Source organism: Silurus aristotelis (genome assembly GCF_946808225.1).
Source record: "Silurus aristotelis genome assembly, chromosome: 28".
In the NCBI taxonomy this organism is placed as follows: domain Eukaryota; kingdom Metazoa; phylum Chordata; class Actinopteri; order Siluriformes; family Siluridae; genus Silurus; species Silurus aristotelis.
The window spans coordinates 1,107,571-1,124,853 of NC_139601.1; the positions used below are offsets into that span (position 1 = coordinate 1,107,571).

The 17,283-nt window shown below is 42.9% G+C and overlaps 3 protein-coding genes across 6 annotated transcripts in view; 1 reads left to right on the forward strand and 2 right to left on the reverse strand.

Annotated features, from left to right (window-relative positions):
• The window catches only part of card19 (caspase recruitment domain family, member 19), a gene marked incomplete at its 5' end in the record, with an annotated part of 3,745 nt that extends 2,749 nt beyond the window's left edge, over positions 1-996 (reverse strand). The window contains one exon of the mRNA XM_083534619.1: positions 993-996. Within this exon, the coding sequence (XP_083390745.1) occupies positions 993-996 (4 nt within the window). The remainder of the gene's footprint in view (positions 1-992) is intronic.
• bicd2 (bicaudal D homolog 2) lies at positions 15-9,728 on the reverse strand. Its single transcript, XM_083533802.1, has 10 exons — positions 9,529-9,728; positions 9,168-9,418; positions 5,078-5,290; positions 4,817-4,969; positions 4,317-4,736; positions 3,949-4,242; positions 3,188-3,838; positions 2,956-3,107; positions 2,535-2,751; positions 15-1,410 (listed from the first exon to the last, which is right to left on the reverse strand). The coding sequence occupies exons 2-10, from the start codon at positions 9,408-9,410 to the stop codon at positions 1,408-1,410; spliced, it is 2,346 nt and encodes a 781-aa protein (XP_083389928.1). The 5' UTR covers positions 9,411-9,418; positions 9,529-9,728; the 3' UTR covers positions 15-1,407.
• A 655-nt stretch (positions 9,729-10,383) lies between these two features.
• LOC310721830 (uncharacterized protein) lies at positions 10,384-15,831 on the forward strand. Of its 4 annotated transcripts, XM_083533854.1 has the most exons (8): positions 10,384-10,897; positions 11,209-11,330; positions 11,417-11,488; positions 12,701-12,769; positions 13,180-13,230; positions 13,313-13,375; positions 14,314-14,387; positions 14,598-15,831. In XM_083533854.1, the coding sequence occupies exons 2-8, from the start codon at positions 11,294-11,296 to the stop codon at positions 15,000-15,002; spliced, it is 771 nt and encodes a 256-aa protein (XP_083389980.1). In that variant the 5' UTR covers positions 10,384-10,897; positions 11,209-11,293; the 3' UTR covers positions 15,003-15,831. The 4 variants fall into 4 exon arrangements, with proteins under 4 accessions (XP_083389980.1, XP_083389981.1, XP_083389979.1 ...); XM_083533855.1 differs by having other exon boundaries at positions 10,384-11,330; positions 14,314-14,389; positions 14,609-15,831; XM_083533853.1 differs by having other exon boundaries at positions 10,384-11,330.
• Positions 15,832-17,283: the final 1,452 nt, after the last annotated feature.

Here is a 17,283-nt window from a genome sequence, read left to right on the forward strand (position 1 = left end):
TCACACCGCACAGGTCTGTGCGCAGCATCAAACTGGCTTTAATAGCAAGTTAGAACTGATTCAGTATGAAACAGAACAAAGAGGAGATTCAGTCGATCTGGTCACGCTTATAAAAAGGCACTAATGGGTTCGAGTGAAAACACTTTGCCGTCTCCTGCGTTTCAAACCAAGCGCTGTGTTTCAGTTCAGCTCTCGGACACGTCCTTGTCGACTTCTCCTCATGGTGTGGAAGTGTGCGAGAACTCAAACGCTAGCAGGAGTGTGTGGTGTGGTGGAGAGCGTAGGGAAGCGTATTTCACGTCTGAAGGCCAACTCGGATTTGTGAACCTTTCTTTCACTCGTTCTTGTATAAAATAAAATAAAGACAAATCCTTATATTCAGTAACTACTGAAATGCTGGCATGGAAAAGTCTTTATAGCACGTGAGCTGAATTATTGGTGTGAAAGTTGAGACGTAGGTTTGAGGTTAATATTCACAGCGATTTGATCATTTGGGAAATGAGATTAAGGGAAATCGACACGGGTGTCGTCAGAGCAGCAGTGAATCGAGAAGCCGTCGGCTGAGGAGTGCAGACGCGAGACAATCTAATTTGGCTTTTGCGTATATTAAATGCATTTGTTCTGACCCTGCCGATGTGATGTGATGTGATGTATTGTTCTCTACAATGCTGGTGCGCTTCGTTCTATTCGTCGAGCTCCACGTGCATTTCTAAATTCATCTTCCCTGTATTACTTGTGAACAAAGCAAGCAAAATAATTATGTTTAAAAAAAAAAAAAAGAAAAAAGCCTTATATTATTATTTATGTTAAATACATCTGATTAAAGATGTAATAAAGAGGTAGTTGACAGAAGCTGTTGAAAATACATGGATTTTTTTTAAAGCTAGTAACGTTTTCAAATCCTTCTGTCAACATCTCTCACGTCGACCAGTCCTGCGGCGTGACGTCACAAAAAACACCCATTTCACGTCTTTCCAACTCGTCACGTGTACGCATCTCTCCCACCACAGGACATTGTGTATACTAGAATTATTTCAAGATACCAAAATAAATTAAGACATGAAGTCAAAACAATGTAAATGTGAACTCTGAACTGACGTTTGCCGTCCGGAAATACGTCACATACACTACATGCGTGTTTCTGTTTCAACTCTAAAATAAGACTTTCACTCAAATGTGTTGCAGTACATGTCAAATATTTGGATAAAAAATATATATACAAATAAAAAAGAAACAGAAACCAAAAGTCTGGAGGATCCGATTAATGTAAAGCCTGCAGTCAAGCGAAGAGGCGTCCTAATGTGTGTTACTGTGTGTGAGGCGGGACAGGACGGAACGGGACGGGACGGGACATCTGCAGTCAGGGATTACGCCTCTTTTAGGGGAAATTCTCCTTGGCAAATAAAATTACTGTGAAACATTAAAAAATACATCCTCATTAGAATCATCATAATAACACATGATATTTTATATTATATTCAACAATAAAACCACACACACACACACACACACACACACACACACACACACACACACACACAGAAGACATTTTGTTACATTTTCCTTGGCACAAGTTAGCTGAAGCATGCTGTTTTTAAATGAGTAAAATCCGACCAATCACAGCAGTCCATCCAAAGCCACACCCCCAAAAAAGACATGTACACACACACACACACACACACACACACACACACACACACACATACCACCCACTAATTAATCTAGTGTTCTTCCTGAAATGTCACACCACATGGCGGACGGGAAAGCAGAGACTCTAGCTCAGGAGAAGTGATGTAAAGACCCTCATCTTCTCTTTCAGTCATGCTGTTGGTCACTGATGTAAATGTGATGCAGAGGTGGAAAGTAATGAATGACATTTATTCACTTTACTGTAATCGAGTAGTATTTTTGTGTGCTTCTACTTTTAGTAGTTATCTGTTAAAAAGAACCTGCACCCCGGAAACTGCTGCACTGCTCGATTGATGGGAGGAAGAACAAATGCGTTAAACTCACAAGAAAGAAAGATGGAGACGGACAAGACAGACACAAGGATGGATGCAGACCTCAGCTGGAAGCGAAATGGAAAGTGAAACCGTGTGCGTTCGCCGTCTGAATTCTGAATCTGCTTTCGCCATTTCTCTCATGATCATAAATAACATTATAACAGGAGATATTTGTTTTTGCTGCATTTTAATTGGTAAAGGAAAACATCTGTTTTGAAATTTACATCTCTTCTTTTTATAACTACACTAGCAATCCCCAAAGCACCCCACCCCACCACACCCCACCCCAGACCACCCCACCACGGTACAGTAACTCAGCCGTCAGTTCATCACAGTGAGCGAGCGTTGACGATGTTAGTGCAAGCGCAGAGTCTGTGTTATGATGGAGCAGTGATGATGGAGATGAAGGTTAATTGGTGTCACAGAGGAGAGCAGGTTCAGCATTGAAGTGGTTCAGGTGCAAAACACCACATGACCACCCACAATGGCGTGGGGCAGAAGACAGCCTCTGCGGGACACGGTGCAACTTACGTGCAGGTTCTTGCTCTTTGAAAAGGGCCCTTTGGCTCGGGCAGCACTTCCCCTGCGCTCCTGCTCGTGGTGGAACTCCAGGTCCTCGAGGCGCTGTGTGAGTGCCAGCTTCTGCTGGATGGCCATGCGCAACAACGAGTTCAGGGTCTTCTTCTCATCCTCAGCAGCTACCAGCTGCCTCTGCATGTCATCCAGCTGAGTCACGTACTCATCACACCTAGAGACAGAGAGAGAGAGAGAGAGAGAGATGGAGATAGAGGTTACCCTCTACTGTAAATCCAGTGCAGCACTTATCAGAGAATTAACACGTCCCTGTGGGTTAAAAGGCCAAATTATTTTAGTGTGCTTGTCTGTTCTAATGCTTTGGTGTGTGTGTGTGTGTGTGTGTGTGTGAGTGTGTGTGTGTGTGTTTGGCACATACCTTGTAGCGAACATGGCTCTGAGGGAGGAGAACGTGGCCGCATCCTCTTTCAGAGCCTTCAGCTCGTTCCTGAGCTTCATAATAGTCTCTGTCACGATGGTCTTCTCGTTCTCATACTTACTCTTTAGGTTAGCAAGAGCGACCTCAGCCGTCTGCAGCAGATACATAAATAAGAATAAATTATCTAAAAATAATAATAATATCTATCAATCTGGGTTTGGTGACCTCGTACCTGTTTGGTGGCTTTGAGGACGGCCCTGAGTGTGGCGATTTGTTCCCGTTTGGTGCTCAGCAGTGACCTGAGTTTGAGGATCTCCTCCATGCAGGCTGCCTGCTCTCTATCAGACACGCTTGTGAGCTCCAGCGGTGCCAACCTCTGCCTCGCCAGCTGTGTGCCTCGCTCCACGGCCTGCTGCAGGTGCCGCATCTGCTCGCGAATCATCGCCGCCAGGACGCACACGTCCATCGGCTCCTTCCTCGCGTCTCTGACCGAGCCTGAACCAGGGCCGGCGGGGGAACCAGTCGGGCTTACGGTGTCTGTTTTCTTCTCTTTATCATCTTTCCTATCTTTGTCCTCTTTGCTGTCTTTTCCCTCTCTGTAGAAGTCGAGTGTGACGCGGCTGGGCGTCTCGTTGTTGCACACGCAAACGTGATGGTAGAGGTTAGCGAGCTCCTCGCTGAAGGATGCCAGCTCGTCCTGCGCCGCCCCGAGCGTCCTCCGGGTCTCGCCGGCAGCCGTGTTCACTTCATCCAACTCCCTCTGTAGCCGTGCCATCTGCGCCCGCTCTGCTCGCCCCTCGCTCTCCAGCGAGCAAACCTGAGACGAGAGATCTCGCACCTGGCTATCCAGCCGTCCCCGCACCTCCTCGTGTGCCACTCTCACCTAAATTATACATTTAAAAAAATCACATCAATGCGTCGTCATCATCAGGACACCAATAAAGATGTGCACTTCTTTTTTTAAGAGTGTCATCTACATTAACTCCGCCTCACCTCCTCAAGCTCCACCTTAATCAACTTCAGCTCCTCCCTCAGCTCGCCAGCCTCAGCCACCGACACCTCGTATTTGCAGCGAAGGATCTCAGGGCCGTGAATGTCCAGCTCGTAATAGTCCACATTTCCGTCCTCGTCGCTTTCCTTCTCACCTTTCTCCCTGTCCTTCGCATCCTGGACACGTCGCACGGCTCCAAAATCGTCGCTCAGACGCGCTAGCGCTCCGCGTGTCTGCGTTAACTGCTTCTGAGACTCCTGGAGGGAGGAGAGTAGCGCCACCTTCTCTCGCTCCACCTGAGACGGAGAAAAGCACTCAGTGAGACAAGAGAAGATAAAGGAGTAAGTGTTCACCATGTGGGACATCTCACCTGGTGCAGCTGCTGTTTGAGCTTCTGGATCTCACAGATGTTCAGCTCGCTCAATAGATCATCCACCAGACTCTTCTTTGGCATGGACATGACGTTATCATCGTCGCTGTCCCCGGCCATCTTGGCAAGCCCGTTTTCAAAGGCTCGCATGGCCTCGTCGTTGTTCGGTTCGTTCGATTCGCCGAGTCTGAGTCCGTCCAACGAACCACCGAAGAGAGAGTCTCCCAGGGTCATGTGATGCGTGAGCTCTTTGCGCAGTGCTGCTTTCTGCTCCCGTTCACTCTTCACCGTCTCCAGCGCCTCGCTCAGCTGGCGCTCGCCGATCTCACGCAGACGCACTGATTCCTCCAGCTGGCTGTTCAGGTACTGCGCTTCCTCCTCCAGCCTCCTGATCTCGTGCTTCAGACCCTCAAACTCCACCTGGCACAATGTGGCACAACATGGGGGTAAAAATCATGTGTACGTCAGCGCTTCCTCTCCCAAACCCACACCCATCTCACCTGGCCCTGTTTGAGCATGGACACTTGTTTCTGCAGGCTGATGTTCTCCTCCTCCAGCTCACTGTAGTCCTGCAGCAGCCGAGACTCTCGTACTTTATACTCTCTGAGCTCATCACGCAGACGAGTGCACTGCATCTCCAACAGCTCAGCATTCTGAGAGAGATCAAAAGAAAAAGCTGATGGAAGACATACTGACAGTTTTATAAGATACTGGATTTATGGTCAGGATGTGTGGCACAGGTCCCTTTGTTTCTCACCCACCTCCCTCATCTCAAGTGTGAGGCTGCCCAGTCGCTCATTCTCGCCCTGGGTGCTGGTAAGAGAAGTTCTGGCCTGCCTCAGCTCGACCTGAAGCTCCTGCACCTTCTGCTCATAGTACGCCTCCTTAGATGCCGACTCCATGATGAGGGACTCCTCACGACTCTCGCCGTCTTCTGCAACCTTCCTCTGGGCGAAGTGGGCATGACCATACGCCTGCATGCAGGACCACAGAGAGACCGTTAGCTCATGCCAATCACTGATCCCATTAACCAATCATTATTCATCACAGATCCCATTAACCAATCACTAATCACCACTAAACCCATTAACCAATCAATCACTAATCACCGCCGATTCCATTAACCAATCACTAATCAACACAGATCCCATTAACCAATCACTAATCACCACAGATCCCATTAACCAATCACTAATCACCACAGATCCCATAAACCAATCACTAATCACCGCCGATCCCATTAACCAATCACTAATCACCACAGATCCCATTAACCAATCACTAATCACCACAGATCCCATTAACCAATCACTAATCACCACCGATTCCATTAACCAATCACTAATCACCACTGATCACATTGACAAATCACTAATCACCACTGATCACATTAACAAATCACTAATCACCTCTGATCCCATTAACCAATCACTAATCACCTACGATCCCAATAACCAATCACTAATCACCTACGATCCCATTAACCAATCATTAATCATCACTGATCCCATTAACCAATCATTTATTACAGTTGATTCCATTAACCAGAATTCTGCAATCATACCAAAATGACAATTGCAGGTTAAAGCCATAAACGCACATCTGTATTTGTATGGCCTGCACCTGGATCTTCCATAGTAAATCTTTAAAAACATCTCAGCATGAAACTAAAACTTCGCTCTCAACCAGCAAAATATCCGATAAAAAATGTCTGTTGAACTCGAGCAACACCCTCAAACATCTGCACGCTTTCTTTAAATAGACTCAGGGTTGAAATATTCACATCTGCCCAGCTGTGAACCCTGCTACACACGTTATATTGCTGAACGTATTTGGACGATTGACTTTTCCACCCATATGTTTTCCTTCTCCAAACTGTTACCACAAAGTGTTCAGGACGTCTTTGAATGGGTATGAAATTTTCCCTTCACGTGAACTAGGAGACCCAAATGTGTTCCATCATAGTGATGGAGACTCTGGAATATGCAGATGTTTGCAGTTTAAATTGAGCTTCCCAAAATGATCTGAAATCATGGGAGGTCATTTCACACTTCTTCTGAAATGATGAGCACTGTCTGGAGATGATGGTTTACTGATCAGGAAATCAAACAGATGATTATTTTGTACTGTAGGGTGCAGGTCATCTTCTAGACCCAGAGTGCACGCTATGAAGTGTGTTTGAGGACAGTGGAAGCTCAGAGGTTCAGGTTCCTCAGCTGCTCTAAACCAGGATTTGAATTCCGCCTTCGGGTTAAAAGGTAACGTAAACGTGTTCAGCTCACACGTTGTAATCTGTGGTGGACGTGTGCGAGGCTCAGCGCTCTGCTAATCAGTGAGTGCAGCTACAGTGCAGCACCAGGGCTTTTTATAGCCTCGTTTCTTCACAGATCCTCTTACAGTCTCCCACATGCCTCCATTTCATTTACACACAGCTCTGATCTGAGACGAGTGAAGATCCTGTCAGAACAATGGCTCCTGAATACCCAGACTTTTTACACAATATTTCTTTTATTTACTCTTTATCTTATTTTATTAACTCTTTATCTTATTTTATTTACTCTTTATCTTATTTTATTTTGCACCTTGGATTTCTGTTGGATGTTTTTATTTGAACTTATTTCATGTTATTACTATTTTTATTACTATTATTATTATTTATTTATTTATTTTTGCATTGATGCTTCAGTAAGACACATGAAAACTATCTGAAAACAAAAAGAGAAGTACAAAGAGATAAAGACAGTCAGAGAGAGAGAGAGAGAGAGAGAGAGAGAGAGAGAGAGAGAGAGAGAGACACACACACACACAAAAAAAGAGACCACCAGAGAAAAAGAGAGAGACAGAGAAAGAAAAAAAGAATGAGACCACAAAAGAGAGAAATAGTGAGAGAGAGAGAGAGAGAGAGGAGAGAGAGAGAGAGAGAGAGAGAGAAAGAGAGAGAGAGAGAGAGAGAGAGAGAGAGAGAGAGAGAGAGAGAGAGAGAGAGAGAGAGAGAGAGAGAGAGAGAGAGAGAGAGAGAAAGAGAGAGAGAGAGAGAGAGAAAGAGAGAGAGAGAGAAAGAGAAACAGATTATGTAATGAGAAGGAGAAAAAAAACCCATGCCCTCAGTGGTATAATTTGTGATCCAGACGTTTCTGAAGCTCACGTTTCACTCCCACTCGAATACGTGAACGTGAACATCCTGCTTTTCCTCAGAAACACACAGGAAGGAAGTCATGTGACTTCACTTTAAAGCATGTTGTGACGGAAAAGCTGCAGAGAGACCGTCTGATTCCTCCATGATCCTCCACGTGTGTGTGTGTGTGTGTGTGTGTGTGTGTGTGTGTGTGTGTGTGTGTGTGTGTGTGTGTGTGTGTGTGTGTGAGAGAGACATAAACAGATGTAATAAAAGAGAAGTGAGATCAGAGGCTCGTGATGATCTCATTGTTGTGCAGTAGAGAGAGAATGTGGTGGATCTGAAGTATCTCAGTTCTTCATCACTTCATGATCTTCAGACTGAAATTATTTCACCTTCAATTAAATAAATTACTGTAATGATTTTTTGTTTCTGTTTGATGAACTCTTTTTGCCGAGCCTCTTTCATCTCACACACGTTACTCTTCCGCTATCCCTCGCTCTCCACACTTCTACTTTTAATCCCGGTTGGGGTTTGAGGAGTTCAGTCTCAGGGTCTGATTTCTCTCCTCCACTCTTTTAAAGGTTTAATGGCAAATTAAAGATTCATTGCTTTCAGAACAGTTTCTCTGTAGTGGACTTTTTTCTGATTTTGGATGTAACTGATCAGATCCCATATCAGACTAAAATTCTCCCAGAATCCTCTAAAAATCACATCTCTGTGTCTCAGCTTTCTCCTCTACGACTCCACTGGATTATAGGACATTTTAATGAACTGTTTTTAATATTATCGATTGCATCACTTGGAATCAGCTCTATGATTGTATCAGATTTAATCAGATATAAACATTGGATTGTTGTATCAGACTGGATGAGTTTGTATCAGACTGGATCAGATTTGATTGGATTGTATAAAATTGTAATCAGACTGTATGATATTGTATCAGATTGTATGAAAGTGTATCAGCTTCTATCGGTTTGTATTAGACTGTATGAGATTGGATCAGACTATGAGACTGGATCGGACTATGAGACTGGATGAGATTGGATCAGACAGTATCGGATTGGATCTGTCTGTATGATAATGGATCGGTCTGTATGAGAAAGGATCAGCCTGTATAAAATTGGATCGGTCTGTGTGAGATTGGATCTGTCTGTATGAGATTGGATCTGTCTGTATAAGATTGGATCGGTCTGTATGAGATTGGATCAGCCTGTATGAGATTGGATCCGTCTGTATGAGATTGGATCGGTATGTATGAGATTGGATCGGTCTGTATGAGATTGGATCGGTCTGTATGAGAAAGGATCAGCCTGTATAAAATTGGATCGGTCTGTGTGAAATTGGATCGGTCTGTGTGAGATTGGATCTGTCTGTATGAGATTGGATCAGCCTGTATGAGATTGGATCGGTCTGTGTGAGATTTGGATCTGTCTGTATGAGATTGGATCTGTCTGTATAAGATTGGATCGGTCTGTATGAGATTGGATCAGCCTGTATGAGATTGGATCCGTCTGTATGAGATTGGATCGGTATGTATGAGATTGGATCGGTCTGTATGAGAAAGGATCAGCCTGTATAAAATTGGATCGGTCTGTGTGAAATTGGATCGGTCTGTGTGAGATTGGATCTGTCTGTATGAGATTGGATCGGTCTGTATCTGATTGGATTAGATTGTATCGGACTGTATCGCCCCTCCTCAGCCCTGAGCACTTGGACTCTCGGCTGGTTCTCACCTCTTTCAGCTGGTCCAGTTCATGTCTCAGGGCTTCATGTTCACTCTCCAGCTCCTCATGGCGCTGCTGGAGCTGCTGTTTCTCCTCCAGCACCGCGAGCCCGTACTCAGCAGCGCGGATCTTATCCCGGCTCGTGTCGCTCAGCTCGCGGGACAGGCGCTCGAGCTCGGCCCTGAGACCCTCCATCCCGGTCTCCGCGATCAGTTCTGTCCCGGGACAAGTGTCCTGCTCCAGCCCGGACATGTCTCACTCTACAGTGTAACGGACCCAGCCCGTTATACGCCTTTTCTCACTCATTAAACATCTCCAACACACACACACACACACACACACACACACACACACACACACACACACTCACATCTCTAACAAAATCCTGAGCACAGTTTTGTTCTCCATATCACACATCCGCTTTCCTCCAACAGATCCATTCTGATTATAATAATATTGATGATGATGATGATTTATTTTCTTCCTCTTCTCTGCTCGGTGTCAGGGGGAAGGGAAAAGGGGGAGACCCCGAAGCTGAGCTCATCCTGCTGGGAGGAGAAAAGACGTGATTCCTTAAAGACGTGTCTCCTCACCACTGGGACATGTAGTCCTCTGTGCTATTACTAATGTCCAAGAGACTCTCATTTGCACTGCATTACCCAGCATGCTGTGCGCTTCTTTGTGCGAGGGCGTTTCCATGCGGTTTCTAAACCCTACGTCATTCATTTCTATTATTCAAGAATCTCACACGCCTGAAATGTGTAGGCCACAGTAGTAACTTTATTACAGTATTCACTAAATACAGTACAGTCTAATCTAATCTAATCTAATCTGATAGGAGTTAATACAATCAGATCTACTCCTTATTGAATTCAGTACAACGAGATCCAATCTGTTTAAATCAGACACAATCAAATACAGTCAGATTGAAAATCGATGAACTCCAGTCTGTTTAAATCCTTTACGAGGATACGCAATCTGATATAATCTGATCCAAGCTGAACAATCCGATTACATTTCATTTAATTACACAGTCTTGTCCAGCTAATAACTGTGTAGCTCATTGTAAAGAACCCAGGACAGGGGACATGCTCTTCAGCTAGTTCTCACGGGATGTTCATGAACTCTTCTTTGATCAAGTGACTCCTATAGACGCTACACAAAGCAATAGATCAGATTTTTTGGTTTCAATCTTGACATTATTGTTACAATAATTATGGGAATCACGTGACAAAAGAACTAACGACACGAACCAGAAGATCGTAACAGGTGAAACTTTTTATTCTGTTTATCATCATTTGTCCTCAGGTGCATCGTCATATTTTCATTATTGGATCCATAGTCAGTGTTGGTGTATGTACACGTGTTGGAGATCTGATTATAGCAAATTTGACATTTTATTTTATTTCCGAACAAACGAACGAAATGAACTAAAAGATTTAAAAACGATTTTAAGAACCAACTCCCATCACTAATCATTTTATTCTCCTATCAAGAAGCTGAATGGACACATGAAAACCTCAAGTAACGCCATTGTTCTGTAAATTGTGGAGGCGGGGCTTATCAAATGGGAGGAGCCTTCAAGGAGAAAATGTTTCAGTGTTGTTGTACTTCACCTGCTTAACCACCAGGGCTCTTTGCGGCCTATTAAGACTAAGGCAGTAAATGTTACAGGATTTCCTTCTTTAATCAGACGACCTCCTGTCCTCTGGGGTGATGAGGTGTATCTCAGCGTGAAGGTGAGAAAGAGATGGTCATTAAAGCCAGACAATGTAAACATGTTCAAGGTCTTACACATTGTTAATATTTGAGACCTGTGTAAACGTGTGAAAAAGAAACACAAGGTCTACGCGTTATTTCTTCACGTGTTCAGTACTGTTCAGTTTGTTTGTTTTTGATCTGATATCTGATGTCGTTCTGATTGAAACGCGTCACCACATATGAAGATAAATAAAACGAAACCGTAACAAGATGAAAGTGAAATCGCTCTCTGGGGATTTCCATTGTTTACCTTTCTGTCAAACACACAGTTTTTTTGATCACTTCTCAGAGCTGACACTGGCATCTCCATGGGCATCTCAGCAACAACGCCAGTGTGAAACCTGCACCTTCACACAGAGATCCAGAGAGTTCACATGGACATACACAACATGCTGGACTTTTACAGACACTGTAAGTCTTCTCTATTATTTCTAAACCTGATTAAAGAAAAATCAAGTGAAAATCATTTTATGGATTATTTTATATTTTTATCTCAGATAAGTTTTATCATTTCTTCTCCATCTGCTTTGGCCTGGGCTGTGGAATGTGTAGCTACAGACCCTTCTACCGTGAGTTCACATTACAGCTGGATTCAAATCAAATCCTGTCCAAGGAGATCAATCACATCTGTTCATTTCTAACCAGGATTAAAAAATACACGAGTGGAGGAAAATCTAATGATAAATTCTATTCATTTCTTTAAATACACAAGTAAATTATAAATATACACCGATTACAAATACTCTGTATAAAGCATTTACTATAGCATCTATACACACACACACACACACACACACACACACACACACACACACACACACACACACACACACACACATATAATTAATTAATGAATCAAGTTATTTATTTCTGTATCCACAATAAAAACACTATATATATATATATATATATGTAAATCATTTAATGGATTATTTTGCTAATATTATCTTTTCATATTAATGTTAAATGCTGATTGGTTGCTATAAAACCTGTTATGTAGCTAATTATATATTTGATCATTAATTCTAATCAGAAATATTGGTTGTTGTATTTTTTGTTTTTTTGTCAACATTTTATCCTTTTGTTTCTCTTCGCAATGCTGAATATCCTGTGTCTCACGTGAGTCTGAGATGTTCAGGAATCTCTAAAAGCCAATCTGCTTGACTTTACTTTCATTTTTCATTGAAAACACCTGAATCCGTTCATGGCTGCTACACTGACTCAGGAATTTTCCTTCTCACATACTGTATAGACAGAAGTTTGTGGACACCTGACTGTAAGAAGTGCATGTGCTAGGGTTAGGGTTCATTTGAGTTCATCTGAGTTCTATTTTGTTGTTACGATCAGCTCCACGCTTCTGAAGATGTTCCACTAGATCTTGTGGAGATTTGTGAAGATTCATTCAGCTACATGTGTGTTAGTAAAGTCAGGTACTGATGCAGGTGAGAAGATGAGGGGTGCGGTCGGCATTCACATTCATCACAAAGGTGTTCAGTAGGGCTGGAGCTCTATAGCAGGAGATCTTCCACTCCAACTTGTGTAAAAGCAGAGATCTTCATGGAGCTGGATTTGTGCACAGGGGTATTGTCTTGCTGGAACAGGTTTGGGTCTCCCAGTTGAAGGAAAATGTCATGCTACCGCTTCCAAAGCTGTAAGACACAAATTTGAAGGGAAGGTCAAGTGTCCCAATACGTTTGTTGATACAGTGCATAAACTCCACTATGAACTTTAACTGTAATTTAGTGTTAAATCAGCGTGACCGTATTCTCTCATCTTCACAGCCCTGGTGATTCCGATGTTCCTCATTGTGTTCTGCATGGTTGTGTTCGAGGCTATGGGCTGCTGCTTCGGTGAGATCCTTCACAACCTTTTACAGCAATGTTCTAAATGATGCAGGTGTATTCGGGGCTATTCAGGGGCATTAAAGCTACTTACGGTGTGTAGAGTAATAAATCTGATTCTGATATTGCTGTGCACACAGATGTGGCCAGATGTGTAGTTAGGTGAATACTGGTGTGTTTACTTCAGTATTGTGGTACATTCAGGTGAATCCAGGTGTGCTTAGGTATAAACAAGCATTTATTTATGTGTTCCATCATGTCCAGATGTGCGTATATGTATTAATGTTTACCCAGATGTTTTCTAGCTATATATAGTTAGATACAGGTGTGTCCAGGTGTGTTCAGGTCTAAGCAGCAGTATTAACATGTGTCCAGATGTGTATTAAGTTGTATATCTCCTTATATGGTGTGTGTTCCAGGTTTGCCTCCACACACTAAACGGTGCAAAGGTCCACCTTTCCACTGGAGAGGTACATGCATCCCGTTTCTAAACAAATCATCTACCTGCCAAAAAAACCCTTTCTTTAATCACTCTTTTCTCATGTTCACCAGATGCATTGTGGGGCTTAGTTTTTGCTCTGTTTGTGGCGGTTCTACATCTCCATTCTTACCACGGTGGGAATCCATCCATACATCCATCCATCCATCCATCCTTCTTTTTGTCAGACTTCACTCATGTTCACAAAAACCTTCTTCAAATGTACATTTAAGTGTCCAGGTGTGGACAGATGTCTATTGAAAAGTGAATGTGTGCTCAGGAGAGTATTGCAATATGTAAATATGGTTTAGGTTTTTATTGTGATGTGCACAGATGTGGACTGAGATCTAAACATGTGTATTTGTATGCAGATGTTCCCAAGTAAGTATTTATATGTCTATATATATATATATATATATATATATGTGTGGCCAGATAGATTCAGGGGAGTGAAATACAGGCTGCTATACAGAGCATCTTATAATGAAAAGCAGGTGAAGGTGCAAGGAGAAGAGAACTCAGAGAGCTTGTGATGATTCATCATGGAGTAGTAGAGAATCTGCTGGAGTGTGAAAAATATAGATCCAAGATTCAAGATTTTTCATTTGTCACAGATCTACTGTAGTTACGCACAGTGCATCCGGGACGTCTTCACAGCGCGTCGCTTTTCCCACGTTAGGTTATGGTACAGTTTCATTCCAAAATGGATTTCATTCATTATTTTCCTCAAAATATAAAAAAACAAAACTCAATTTTTTCAATGCTGCAGAAAGTTTTTATTTTCAAACCTTCACATTGTCATTATGGCAAATTGTTTGTAGAATTTTAAGGAAAAATAATCTTGTAATCTTTATAGAAGATCAGGAAGTGAGAAATAGGAGAGAAATAGAAGATCAGGAAGTGAGAACTAATGCAAAACTAATGCAAAAATGAGTGTAGAAAGAGAAAGAGTGAGGGCCATGACACCAGTCTTCAGTAAAGATCTGCGGACTGTAGAAGAGTAAGTAATTAATCTAGATAAAGATCAGTAAGATGCTCTCTGAGCTCTAAACGATGGTTTCTTCTCTCTCTGCAGTCTACACCCTGTCTTATGGCAGTGGCATCACAATGTTCGCTCTCCGAGGAGCCAAAAGAAAGTACAGTGCTCTGTGGCAAGTGATGCTTGTGTAATCTTCTCTGAGCTGTGTGGAGTGTTGCATTAATGATGGCAAGAACTCTTCACTTCAGCTTCAACTCTATTTTAATGTTAACTTGAAATGTTAGTAGGAGATCCAGTCTCCTGGTAGTTTCTCATTGGCCTGTTAATCGCCGGTTTGCTGTTATAAGCTGCACTGTAATCTTCTCTTTCATTTTTTTACTTGGAATGACAGGAAAGAAAACACTCCCTTTACTGAAACAACTGGAAATGAAGGCCACGCCTACTTCACTGGAACAACTGGGGCCAGAGGCCACACCTACTTCTCTGGAACAACTGGCAACAGAGGGCAAACTTACTTTACTAGAGCAAATGTAAACAGAGGCCACACCTACTTTACTGGGCCAACTGGAACTGGAGGCCACACCTCCTTCACTGGAACAACTTGGAACAGAGGCCACACCTCCTTCAATGAAACATCTGGGAAGGGAGGCTACACCTCCTTCACTGGAACATCTGGAAATGGAGGCTACTCCTCCTTCACTGGAACAGCTGGAACTAGAGGCCACACCTACTTCACTAGGAGTCAGGGGAGTAGAGGCCACGCCTCCTCTACAGGAACTGACTGAGCCAGTGGGGTGGATTCATTTAATCTCTATAAATTATATTTGCAGTAAAGTATTAAACCTTATGCACTTTAATGTAATAATATTGATATAAAATGATGTGAAGTTGATTACGGTGATGATGATGATGATGATGATGATGATGGTGGTGGTGGTGGATTGAATTCATTAATTTCTTTCTCAAAATTCTACAAACAGAACCCCATAATAACAGTGTGAAATCTTTGCAAATTATTTAAAAATAAAACCCATATTAAATCACATGTACATACTGTAAGTATTCACAGGTTTTGCCCAATACTTTGTTGAAGCTCATTCACCAACTACAACCTCATGTTTGCTGAAGTTATGGAATGTTCTCTGAGGGAGAGTTGAGTACAAAACTGTTTGTATTAATTGCAGTCCTGAAGCCATCTTCATGGATTCTCAATGATTACTATTCACAGAGATGCCATGGATCTTTAGGCTGTTCATGTGGTGATGTGTTCAGCAGCAGCAGTGAGTGAACAGAACTTTAACCAGGTGGAGGCCATCTGCATGGATCAGGCAGGTCAGAGAGCAAGGGATCCGAATAAACTGGGATCTCAGACGGAGAGAAAAAGAGAGAGAGAGAGAGAGAGAGAGAGAGAGAGAGAGAGAGAGAGAGAGAGAGAGAGATTATTAGGTAATAACAGCAGTGACAGTAATTAAGTTGATAATGATGATAAAACTGAAATACTGAGTGTGTGTGTGTGTGTGTGTGTGTGTGTGTGTGTGTGTGTGTGTGTGTGTATACACACCCAGACAGAGTGGCTACACAATATGTATAGTCATGGTGTAATATGAGTCTGTAGTTCAAAATGTACAAAACTAATGGAAATGTCTTTGCTGCCCTCTGGTGGAAAAAGGGAGCGATTACAGGATAAGATTTTAGCTCGAGCATGCGCAAAAGAGGGAACAGGTTAAAAGTGTGTGTGTGTGTGTGTGTGTGTGTGTGAGAGAGAGAGGGTACAATATCCCCATTATGATTGTAATGAATGAATCGGTTTTACAAAGCAGGACTGAAAAGAATGAGGAAGTGTTTGTGCCCTACAGCCTGAAATCTGCCCTAATTACCCCAAACTAGTGTCACTCAGAAGAGGATGAATAGAGATTCCCAGTGTCTGTTGTTATAAAAGTGATCTGCACTAGAATGGAATGTTCTCTGATATTGTGCCTTTGATGCCACATTAATGTGGTTCTCTGGGATGCCTGGATTGCATCAGTGTCCTGCTGTGCCCCTGGTATACCAGCAGTGTGTGTGTGTGTGTGTGTGTGAGAGAGAGAGAGAGAGAGAGAGAGAGAGAGAGAGAGAGAGAGAGAGAGAGAAAAGAGCTCAAGGCTGCCACATGGATGTTTTTCACAATTACACTTATTTGTTGGTATGATCCGGAGCGATCCAATAATCTGTGCTGCAGAGGGGTGGAGATGGTGGAGGAGGTGGATGGTGGTGGTGGAGATGGTGGGCATGGAAAAAAGGCGGTGGCGGGGGTGGGGGTGGATGGTGGTAGAGATGGTGGACGTGGAAGAGGCGTTGGAGATGGTGGAGGGGGTGGGGTTTGTCCTTCTCCGTCTTTGGGAGGTAGAGCGAAGTTTTTTTTAGAAACAATAATATGTGGGTGGAAAGTGAAAAAGAAACATAGATTCTTCCACATGCATTCTCAAAGACCAGAGTCTTTTGCGAACGCGCACACACACACACACACACACACACACACACACACACACACACACACATTTCCTATGCCCGTATATTATATCAACACACTCAGGCGTGCCTTAAGCTAAAATGCAAATATTGTTAATGAAGAGATATGTGTGTGTGTGTGTGTGTGTGTGTGTGTGTGTCTGGAAACAAACACCGATGAGTTGGAGGAACAAATCGGGCATGTCACCTTGGACTAATCTCGCCACTAGATGTCAGTAATGTTCATTAAAAGGAGCAGTTTGGAGGACCCTGGGTTTCCTGATTAATCTGAGTTTCGGCTTCTTTTTTCCCCTAAAATGCATATTTTACAACCCCCCCCCCCCCATATTAAGATTTTGTCTATTATTTTACCCAGAAGTCTTAATGATGTTGTGATTTACACATTTCTCTGAAGCAAACCTCCTGTTTGTACAGTGGTGCTGTAGTTTTTTCTCTTCTCTGTAGCGAGGCCTTGTAGATTTCATGGACATGTGGACTAAATCTGATGTAGGACACGTTGGGAGATGTTTTATATTTGTATGATTGATGATGTGATTTAATGCATAAATCTTTGTTAGA

Excerpts from the sequence above, each read along its gene's own strand:
- bicd2 (XM_083533802.1), bottom strand. The coding sequence starts at position 9,410 with ATGTCCGGGCTGGAGCAGGACACTTGTCCCGGGACAGAACTGATCGCG. Across the intron at positions 5,291-9,167 it reads AACTGGACCAGCTGAAAGAG|GCGTATGGTCATGCCCACTT; the intron begins GTGAGAACCAGC and ends TCCTGCATGCAG. Across the intron at positions 4,737-4,816 it reads CCATGCTCAAACAGGGCCAG|GTGGAGTTTGAGGGTCTGAA; the intron begins GTGAGATGGGTG and ends ACATTGTGCCAG.
- LOC310721830 (XM_083533853.1), top strand. The coding sequence starts at position 11,294 with ATGGACATACACAACATGCTGGACTTTTACAGACACT. Across the intron at positions 12,770-13,179 it reads GGCTATGGGCTGCTGCTTCG|GTTTGCCTCCACACACTAAA; the intron begins GTGAGATCCTTC and ends TGTGTGTTCCAG. Across the intron at positions 14,388-14,597 it reads AAAGAAAGTACAGTGCTCTG|TGGAATGACAGGAAAGAAAA; the intron begins TGGCAAGTGATG and ends CATTTTTTTACT.